The following is a 10,767-nucleotide window of genomic DNA, read 5'->3' on the forward strand; positions in this document are numbered from 1 at the left end:
AAAAAAAAACATTTTATAAATGCATACCTTACATATAAAGACTTCCGGTTTTTGTTTTTAAATTATAAGTCATAACCAAGCTGATTAAAAGTCAGCTTTCATTATCTCATCCTCATGAATAAATTACTGAAATATGTGGGAGGAACTTATTTTCTATGTATGCTCTTGTCAATTGTCCAGTTTATCTTCAATCCATTTTTTTTTTCCCCCTAAATGCTAACCAGTCAGATTTGTTTCTACCCGACCAGCATAATTTGCCAAGTAACTTCCTGGCAGCAAGTTGTCTTAAGTGGTCACTTGTGCCTCCAGCTGTCTAGTCGCAATCCAGTGCTGCAGCATGAAAAATCTTTAGGGGGTCGTGAATTATTATTAAAAAAGCTGATTTGTCTTGAAATAAGCTTTCTCCACCAGGTTATTTTGAGTCAAATTTGTTCTCAGATGTGGTGTTGTGCAAGGATGGCAGTGAACGACTGGTGATGCAGACTGGGGAGACAAAAAATTCAGTGGTTGTTCCTTTAAGCAGTTCTGCTCCTCAAAGTTCTGAACTCTTGCCCAGTTTGTATCCTATTCACTAGAATTTTCATGTTGATTGATGCATTTTCCTTGACCTTCTTTCCTCATTTTGCTGAAATGACAGAAAGTTTCCTTTGATTAATAGAAGTTCTTCCTCAAAGTCTTAATTTTCAGGCATCTGCAAAAACTTCTAGGATGAAACACGAGCTCCTAATATACACATAAGCTCCTAATATACACATCTACTTTTGTTACTTAAATTTTTCTGTCTGCCATTTTATGTTCTTTGCTGCAGTTTGCTGTGAGACATCTAAAGGAGCTAGAACACCAGAAACAAGAATTAGAAAAGGAAGGAAATGCTCTCATTGACTTTTTCTGTGAGGACAAAGAAACTATGAAGTTGGATGAATGTTTCCAGATATTTAGGGACTTCTGCTTAAGATTCAACAAGGCTGTTAAGGTAAGCACTGTTAAGCTTGCCATAAGGCTGTTTAGTGCAGAATGAGATTCTCACTCTTTTGAAATAAATACTGGTTCACATGAATTAATAGTTTTCTGTGTAAGGGATGCTTTGCATCTTGTGGTATTTGATCTACTTATTAAAATGGTGACGGCATTGGCTACATTGGTCTTTTAAATGCTTTTTGTGGGTGAAAACTCACAAAAGTGTGAGCATTGGTTACAATTTTTGTTCAGAAAAGTCTGCCTATCGTTAGAAATATTTTTTAGGACTTTATAAATAGCATGAATTAAGTGGATCCACAGATTTGCTTTTCTGCCTTATGTAATCTGCAGTTGATAGCAGTTTTCGTAAAATCTTTTGTTTAAAAAGAGAGAAAAACTTTTCTGATTAGTAAGTAGCAAGCTAACTGAAAGTTCAGCTAACATGCATGTTGTACCTCTAGCTTACCCTCTACCACCCAGAATGTGGTTATACATGTGAATAATATACAAATATATTAAATGAAATGGTAGTAATTCTTGCAGACTTCTTAATGGGAGGTGACTTCGTGCATGTTACAAAGGACATGTTCAGTCATTTGGAATTGAGGATTTAATTCATAATCACACGTTGCATACAAGTGGTTGATGGATAGCTGTTACTTCAAGGCCTGATGGGGATTGCTTTTCTTATCCATATAGAAACTGGTCAGAAATGATAAATTACTCTCTTATTTGCAAATACTGAAAAGATTTTCTTGCTAAATATTTTGTGAGGATTAACCTAAAACATTAATGGAACGATTCAGAATAAGGACTGAAGTTCCGAGAAATGAATGTAACATGTGGACAGCAGAGCCAGCAGTCAAAAAAGATGGTTTATACCACGATGGTATAAACCAATTGTGTGTATCTCATGTGTTAAAAACATTTTTTGTTTTTGCAATTTTAGAACGTGCTCATGAGTGTTTAAAATAGGTTTATCATTTGAATAAAACCTCCATAAACATATAGAAGCTAAAATGTTCTGTGTCTAACGTAGAACAGGAACATAGTATCTGCAACGATTATTAACTATTTTGCTTTACAATAGGATATTTGAAGTTAAGCTTTAGTGTTAGTCAAGAGTTAATCCTGTAATCCCATACCTGTGAAAGAAGGCTTCCTGACACATTTTTCCTGAAATGCAAGTTTTTCTTTATCCTTTCTATCTGTTGAGTTTCTGAGGTCTCTAACACATCTTATCTTTCACAGCCCTGTGTCATCTCAAATCCCAGTTAAGAGGTGTAGATTAACTCACTCATAAAAAAGAGCTTCAACATTAGACTTATGTTTACTAGAAGCTTTCAGGCAACTGTTTATAGTTGTTCAGTTCTTCTGTTGTCACAACAATGGGAAAATCAAACTAAACAGTGCTTCAGATCAATAAAGGTGTGTGGGGATTTTTTTAAACAGCCATGTAGGCTTTCTGAGAACAAAATTAATATGCTGGAGAACTGTAATTTTTGAATCCTTTATGAAGGCTAGACCTTCCTCTTCTTTTGCTGCAGCTGTACTGGCTGAAGAAAACCTGGTTCTTCATTTCTGTTGAACTTTCCAGGTTATTTTCTCAAGTTTAACTTAGATAAAATCTGAAGCCTAGAGGTGTCAGTTGAAGTTGTTCATAGTAAACTACTGCTAATGATTATAGCAGAAAGGTGTTACTATGTGGTCTTTCAAACACAAACTGCCTCTTTCTATGTCTTTCTAAACCTCAGCCCCTCAGCATAGCTACCAAAATCTCTGGCCTGCCTTCTGTGCTGTAGTTGTCAATTTTTGAAGCCAACAGCGAAGAAGAGATTCAAAACTGGTATGAGGTGAAGTGGCATCAGTTGATGTCTAAGTAATGATCGTGAGACATTGTGCAGGCTTTTTCATTTGCTTTTGTATGCAAGTCATGTCTTTTCATAAAGTTTCTAACCTGTTATGTTCAAGTTGGGAGTAAACAGCAACCCTTGGAAACTCCACTTGCTGCTTCAATAACAGTTGTTGTAGTATGGGAGGATGGAAAGAACGCAGTGACTACATGCTTGTCAGACAAGTTTGTTTTAAAATAAGAATATAATGCTCACCTGGAAGTTTACTCAACAGATAAAACTGCTCTCTCTAAACCTACTGAGCATGGACTTGAACATCTCCGTATATAGCAACAATTCTTTGCTTGGACATAAAAGCTAGTTGGGTTTGATAGATCGCATTTTCAGGCTCTGTGGGGACTTGTGCATTTTTTTTCTTATGTTAATTGGACTGATATGCCTCCAGCATTAGTTATGCAGGGAACTGCAGTCCATATGGTTAATGATTGCAGACTGGTTGCCATGGTGAATTTTTGTGTGTATGTATTGGGGGTGGAGAGAGAGTGATAGCAGTAGGAACTAACTTTGATAGGAGGAAGTAAAGAGAAAGATAAAGCCGTGTAACTTGTTCTCATGCATAGAATGCTGTCCTCTGTAACATGGATTTATGCATTTCCTTGTCAGGAAAACAGGGAACGAGAGATCCAGGAACTTTATCATCTGCAAAGGCGAAAGGAGCTGGAGGAGAAACGTCGATCCTGGGCTGCTGGAGAGCTTGGAAGCTTTGGACGGAGCAGCAGTGAAAATGATGTGGAAATGTTGGCCAAAAAAGGACTCGAAGAGTTTCTTCCCTTCTTGCAGCAGAGACCTCAAAGCCCTTCATACAGAAACCCCAATTCCAAACGCTCTCGACTTTCTCTGGGGATTACTGCAGACAGAGAGCTGCAGAGTTTCCTGGAAATTTCAAAAGAAGAGGATCCCAATAAATTTAACAGCCTTCCCCGTGCAAACACCCGACAAGTAAGACCCAATGTAGCCTGGACTGAATCCAAAGAAACTAGGGATCCCAATTTAAATACCTTGCACTTACACCAACAGTCTGAAACCAAAGGGAAAAGTAGTGATCTGCTGCAGTTGCGTCCAGCACAGTCCAATCACTTTGGTAGCTCAACCACCAATGCCCATTATCCACAGCGAAGCACCAACTGCAACATGCATGCTTCCAATGCCTCTTGTGAGGAGTCTGCTGATATAAATGCTCTGGCCCTTGCAATTGAGGAGCACGAACTTGTTAAAGGATTAAGGAAGTTTGATATTCAAGGAGCAAAGCCAGCAGAGGATATGCCTCTAATATATTTAGAGGATGTCGGTGGAACGGATGTGGAGACTCTAGATGATCTAAGTTTGCATTCCCTTAGCACTGCTGATGACGATCTGCCTCCAGCTTGCAGAAGCTCCAGAGAGGCTCACAGCCATAAAGGCAAGGCAGTGGGTTGCAAGAGTGAAACTTCAGAGCCTGGCAGCAGCAGCCCTGTGTCGATGGACACAAGTGTTTCAGGAAGTAGGGAAGATGGGCCAATGTTCTATGTGTCAGATACTACCACTGACTGTTCTTTGACATTGGACTCTGAAGAGGGGAACGATTTTAAATCAGCAGGCAATGAAGTAAGAAGTGAGGTTGGCAAAACACGCTCTTCTGTGAATGGTGCTCAGTACAGGCCTAGAACACTCTTCCCAAACCTCAATTCAGCTTCTGCTAAGGATCTGTCTCTTCATGCTTCCACAAATGATAAGGATGATGCCAACAGCAAACACGCGCTTTCTAAAGAAAAATCTGTTAAAAACAAAGACCCTGTAGGACCAAAGAGAAACTCTCTGAAAGACAGATCTCCAAGTTCCTCAAAATCCAGTAGCACTCGCCCTAGCCACACAGCTTCTTCCAGACCTGTTAGAACCTTGAATGCCTCTGAGAATGAAAGTATGAGGAAAGTGGTGCCTATTTCTCGGTCAAACAAAGCACCAAGCAGTGTGAAAAAGCCAGAAGCCAAGCCGGCACTTCGTGAGACTAGTACAGTGGAAAGCCGCCTGTCTCGTCGCAGCTCTGTCCGAGGCACGACAGACACAGTGCCAAGAAGTCCTTACAGGCATAGTATGTCAGTAGAAGAGCCGAGGTTACAGAGGGGGACTGTCACCTCAAGCAGTGCGCATTTTGAGAGAGACAGAGTTGCTTTCAAGAAGCCAGGCTCTAAACCTGTTAGGAGTACTGCAAAGTCAAAGACGGATGAGTCAAAGATGTGTCGCTCCAGTGTAAAACCCCAGACCCCTGTAGATGACACCAAAGTTAGCCCTGTCAGTGCTCCCAAAACACCATCCAGTGTCCCCAGCTTTGCAAGAAATACAGTGGCTTCTTCTTCAAAGCGTGCAAAAGTGGATCTCTCCACCTCATCCAAACCTCCAGGCATCACCAGATCTGTGTCCCAAAGGCTGCCTAAAGTGAAGCCAGCAGCAACCTCTGATGATCTGAATCCAAAGGAGAATGTAGGGAGTACTTTAAAGAGAGCAAATAGTGCCAGAGTGTTTGGAAAAAGCATCCTCCAGGGAGACACTGTCAGCCCGAAAGCAGAGACTTCACCAAAGGAGCAGGGGGCATTGGACAAGTCTTCTCTTAAAATGAAAGATGCAAACCGGACCACATTTGGTAAAATACTAAAGCCGTTATTGAAGTAAGGAGAGGTTTTTTGAATCTTGGAATGTCTCTTGCACTGGATGTCTCTGTTGAGGAATTCCTTAAAGCAGTAACATTGCTGATAAGCGGCATCACGTGCTCTTCAGCGTACCGCACACCACTGGAAAAGGACAACTGGTTGTGTTCTGGTCTACATCCTCTGTTAAGAATTTGAATGTGTTTGAAGCTACTGTGATGGAATAAGAGTGTAGCAGCAAGTCTTTGAGCATTTGTGATATGGAAGGTCACCAAAAGCCAAAAAGTTTAAAGAAGTTAAGCTATGGGATGAAATGCTTTCTGACAGAAAACGTGGATTAAGGCCAGTTTTTGTGTACATGAAATTCTTCCCGGGGCTCAAGCATTTGTGTTGGTTGGTTTCTTATTCAACATCAGAGAGAATCCTGTGGAACAGTACTGAAAATGAATGTAGGTGATTGTGCTTTACATTGTTTCTACTGCCTTGGATTCAGGAACTCTTTTTTGCCTGTTGCAAAGTCCATTGCTGGCAATTGGACAAGCTGGGAACTGCTGGCCAAAAAATAGTAAAACGGGATATTTGCTGTTTGTGGCTGTCTTTAACCTAACCGAAGAATTTTTAGCATGTTTTATGAATGTGTACGTGTGTCTGGAGAAAGCTTTCTGCTGGCCAGGAGGCTTATTCTCCAGGAATGTGGCAGCATTGTCTTGCATGCATAAGTAGATAGGGCTGGTGCTTCACGGCTGGAGGCCGTGCCCATTGGAAGGGCCACCAGTAACCATTGGGATGATGACTACTCCTCATCTGACTTGTTCCAGTCACAAGCAAACTTGCCAGCATTTGGTCATACAGAAGTGCCATATATTTATGATACATATCAAGGATGTTTGCAGTTCAGCTCTTGAAGGCTGCGTTGTAGTGCTGAGCACTTTCTTGCTATTCTATGTTTCCACTGGTTTATGTATTACCAAATTACTTGAATGTTGCAATGGCTCTGATTGAGCCATCGGTTTCCCTGTCCCCTCCTCTCCTTTTCAATATGAATATTTAGCATGAAAGACGGATCTTACGCATGACAATGTTTTTGTAGACTTCCTTCGTTGCTTCAAATGTGGTTTTTAATGTTTAAATACTCCAAAGGATGACTTAAACTAGTATTTGATAAGCTTTTTACAAATAAAAACACCTCCTTTTTCCTGCGGATACAAATTTTCATGTCTTGCTAGTCTAAGGTACGGAGAATGAGGGAGAACTTGTTCAGCGTGCTATGCATATTCCTAAGGGAAATGTTTGTAGGTGGGGAAGCTGATCAGTGTTCTCCTGAGCATCCTATTTAAGGAGTTGCCTTTCCACTCACTCACAAATGAAGCCTCATTTAATAATAAAAACAGGAATAAAATAAAAAGGAAATCTCTTCAGACAAGTGGCTTAGGGTAGATCTGCTTCTCCACTCTATCCCTCAGTGCTGGAAGTGTATAGCTCAGTGAGAATGAGCCGTTTAATTGCTCATGCGCATCTCAAGGGCTAGTATCAAGGACAGCTACCTTTGTCTTTTGAAGTTGGCAAGCGGCCCTTAGTGTTTCATGATGTCTTACTGCAGACATTGTACCCAAACACAAAGTATTACATAGGGCCTCTTGTTTGAGTCTGTCCCACGGGGAGAATTTATATAGCCCACTTTTTGGTAAGGGTGAATTTTTGCTTGAAACCCCGCATAAGCTTTTTGAATGCTGCCTCCCTTGTGGGCTACATGAAAGAAAAGCATCTCCCTTCTCCTTATTTGTATCTGTGTGTATGTATGCACATCTGCAAGAGCAGATAATTGACTCTTCTCCTTTATTAAGAAAAAAAGAAAAAAGCAACCAAACTTTTATTGGTAGCAAGCTTGAAAAATAATTTAAATGTGTTTTGGTATATGTAAATTTCTATAAATCTGTGTAAAAGAAAACTGAATGTATTTAATGGAACATTTATACATTTCGGAGTAACTCGGTAGTTTAATAAAGTTCCCATTTCTGGGTATGGGCTTCATCTTTCTCTTTCTTGTTGTACTTTTGGCTTTGGTCCTGGAGATCCCCCGCAACTGGAGACTGGTTGTAGGTACCTGTGGGAAAATCCCCAAAGAAAGGGCTTTGCAGCAGAAATTCTGGCGTTTGAAATAGGAGGCTTGTTTTTGTACTCAGATGCTGAATGTTCCTGAGGCAGGGCTTTCTGCACAGGCCCGGGTAGAACATGAAAGGTATTAGGTGGTGGATGCAGCGCCTTGTGTATGCGTTGTGTGCTGTGGCCAAGACGAATGTTCATGGCAGTAACAAGTCTGGATCTGTCACTATCTTCATGCCTTTTAGCTTAGCACACTTTATTGGGAAATCCCAGTTTACAGCTCCCAGGGCTTCGCAAATAAAGAACAGCCTGTCTTGCAGGAGCAGGTGGTGATTTCTGCACTGTAATTCTGAAGTTTTACCTTCCATCCCATTTTCCTGTGATTTTTTTCCTGCTTTTTTGCATAAGAAAAAAAAAAAAAGAAAAGAAAGGCAGCCAGCCTGCTTGTCCTCAGGGAGTACTTCCTCCCCTCTGCTATGGGAATGGTTTTTGGACTGGAATTGCTGCTATTTGCAAACTCGTTCAGCCCCTGACTTTTCTCGTTAGGTGAGTGCGGCTCTCCCGCATGGAGCAGCACGCACCTGCTGTCTGCCAGCACTGAGTGACGGCTGCTGATGGAATCTACGTGGGAAAGCCCTTCGCCATCAAAAGGTGTGTCTCAAAAGTTGGTTTTTCCCTTTTTAAGCTTCATTTTGATTTCAAAAGGGTTTATGATTACCAATTCATTATTTAAACTACCAGCTGTCAGAGCCAGCGGTGCCCTGTAGGTTTAATTTCCCATGTCATGAGATTTTCCCGAACACTAACAGGCTGTGGGGCTGCAAGCGGGTTTGAAGAAAGACATGAGTACTTTTTTCGGGCTTTGTTGTGCCGAGCAGCAGATGCTTGTCATCATCAGAGGCGAGTCCATCTCCTTTGATGGCTCTCAGGGTGATGGTGAAGTCGCGGAGCCCGGGGGGACATGAGGGCATCTGGGGCTGTGGAGCTGCTGCAGATTGCGAGATAGGGGAACGAGCTGTGGGAGGAGAGATGCTGATTCATACTTGGAGGAATTTAATATTCACATCTCATGTGGGAACTGCATATAAATGAGGGGCTCACTGCATCCTTCGTTACAACAGCTCATTAAATTATCAGGAGAGACAGAAAGAGTTCCCATCACGCCTCCCACAGTGTACAAGTCCGGACTATGTCATTCAAAATAACCCACTGGTATCTCTCTCATCTTAGACTCTCGTGTGGACGGATGCAGAGTACTGCCCGTTGGCTCTGACCTAGCCATGCACAAGTGAGCTCTGGGTTGGGAGTGAATCACAGCATGTGCTGGCTGGCTACTGACCCCGAGTTGTCCTGCCCTGGCTGGAACTGCATCCCCACGTGCCTGGGAGAGCTGTCCTCCAGAAGGCGTCTTTGCTGCTGCTGTGAGAACGCAATCCCGGCGAGAGGGGCCCAGCTAAATGCAGATCCTTTCAAATTTGGCCACTCAGTGTTTTCCATTAGCTTGATACATGCTGTTTACATCCTACTGCTGCCGGTGCCAGAGATAACTGCCTTGGGAACAGCTCCCTGCAGGTATTGTTAGCAGCTGCTGGAAACAAAGGCGTTTGTTTTAGCCACGTCACTATCTAAACAGCCAGAAATAGATTGCTTTTTTTATTGCTGGTAAGCCAATAAAAATCAGTCTGGTTCTCCTAGCTGAAAGATGCCTTCTGGAAATCTTGTGTGCTGAGAGGGCTGGCATCTGCGGAAACAGCCCAGCAACAGCAAAGTGCATGATGCTGAGGCGAAGAATGCGTGAAGAGCTCTCGTGGCAACCAAGCATTTCTCTTCCACGTGTCATCACCACCAGCATCCGCTGCTTGCATTTGGACAGAATTGCTTCCAGTCAACACCATGTGGTTCCTTGCCGCATAGTTGGCTTCTGTCTCTTTCTAGGCTGAAAGCTGAGACTGCAGAACACTCACCGTCTCAGCTAGAAACTTAACTCTGATTTTAAAAACAAATCAAAATATCCGTCCATCTGCTGATGCCCTTCCTTTCTGCACTAAGTTACAGGGAGCGTGGAGGCCATGCTACTATACTGATTCCAGAGATGGTGATGAGGTTTGTAGCTGTTGAGCAAGTGCTTGGTTGGTGGCCTAGTTGGGAGGGAGGGGAGAGATTGGGGCATTGCAGAGAACCCTCTGCCCCATCTGAAGCAGGGGTGCTGGACAGGCTGCCTTTGAACAGTGAGCTCTTCTCTAGATCACACTTTGATCACAAATCACACTTTGAACAGTGATGCGTCTCCTGCTTTTGATCATGTCTGAACAATAGCCCCTTCTTTTCCCTGTTCCATCCTTATTTCTTTGGGAGGATGAAGGATTACAGGTTTTGATGCCTCCTCTTGGGCCAAGCAGAGGAGAGAGATGAACTCTACCTCCGTTTTTTTTTTAATTATTTTTTATTTTTAACAATAGGATTTTGACCAGCGAGCAGAGCTGGTAGCTTCAAATAATTCTCAGCTACGCAGGGGCCCTAGAGCTCCAGGGAAAAAATGAATGGATTGCCTGTGTGCACTTTGAATAGTTTCTTCCAAAAAAGTAAACGTTTCCATCTTTTTGGTGGTCTAGAACAAGTTCAGGAAGGAATTGAATATATTTCTAAAATGGACACGTGCATGAGTAGTAGTTCTGAATTACTATCTGGTAACTGGCGTGCTTCCTGTGGAAATGAGGGAAACGTGTAAGAGGGAAAACGTGATGACTACAAATGAGCAGGCAGAGCTGAGACAAGTTTTCAAGAAGAATGTGGAGCTTTTCTCTGTATCATTACTATCCTTACGCTTCCCTGGGCGTCGGCTGTTCCTGGCTGACCCAGCTACAAGCATGGCCCCCTGGAGAAACCAGGGGTCCCCAGCACCTGGCTTTGCTCCATAACTGCAAAGAACACTCCAGTAAGCACTGCTGGAGCCACTTCAGCTCTCGTGCTGAGGAAGGACACACTGCGAGCTCCACGTTTTTGTTCCCAGTATTTCTCATGCAACATTTAAACTGATTCAAACCTATTCCCTGTGCGAATCTTCAATTTCCTGTTTCAGGATGAAGGATGATTGTAAATGTGGTTTTGTATTTTTTTTTTCCCCTACCCTTTTACAGCTGTATTTGCCCCTTTACATCCCATGACTGTTTCCT

At 42.4% G+C, this 10,767-nt stretch overlaps 1 protein-coding gene across 1 annotated transcript in view; it reads left to right on the top strand.

The window, feature by feature from the left end:
• Nucleotides 1–6,831, top strand: part of FHDC1 (FH2 domain containing 1) — a 29,535-nt gene extending 22,704 nt beyond the window's left edge. The window contains 2 exon segments of the mRNA XM_010709556.3: nucleotides 809–973; nucleotides 3,474–6,831. Of these exon segments, the coding sequence (XP_010707858.2) occupies nucleotides 809–973; nucleotides 3,474–5,516 (2,208 nt within the window). The 3' untranslated portion in view covers nucleotides 5,517–6,831.
• The last annotated feature ends 3,936 nt before the right edge of the window (nucleotides 6,832–10,767 follow it).

The sequence above is a fragment of the Meleagris gallopavo genome, chromosome 4 (assembly GCF_000146605.3).
Source record: "Meleagris gallopavo isolate NT-WF06-2002-E0010 breed Aviagen turkey brand Nicholas breeding stock chromosome 4, Turkey_5.1, whole genome shotgun sequence".
Lineage (NCBI taxonomy): Eukaryota > Metazoa > Chordata > Aves > Galliformes > Phasianidae > Meleagris > Meleagris gallopavo.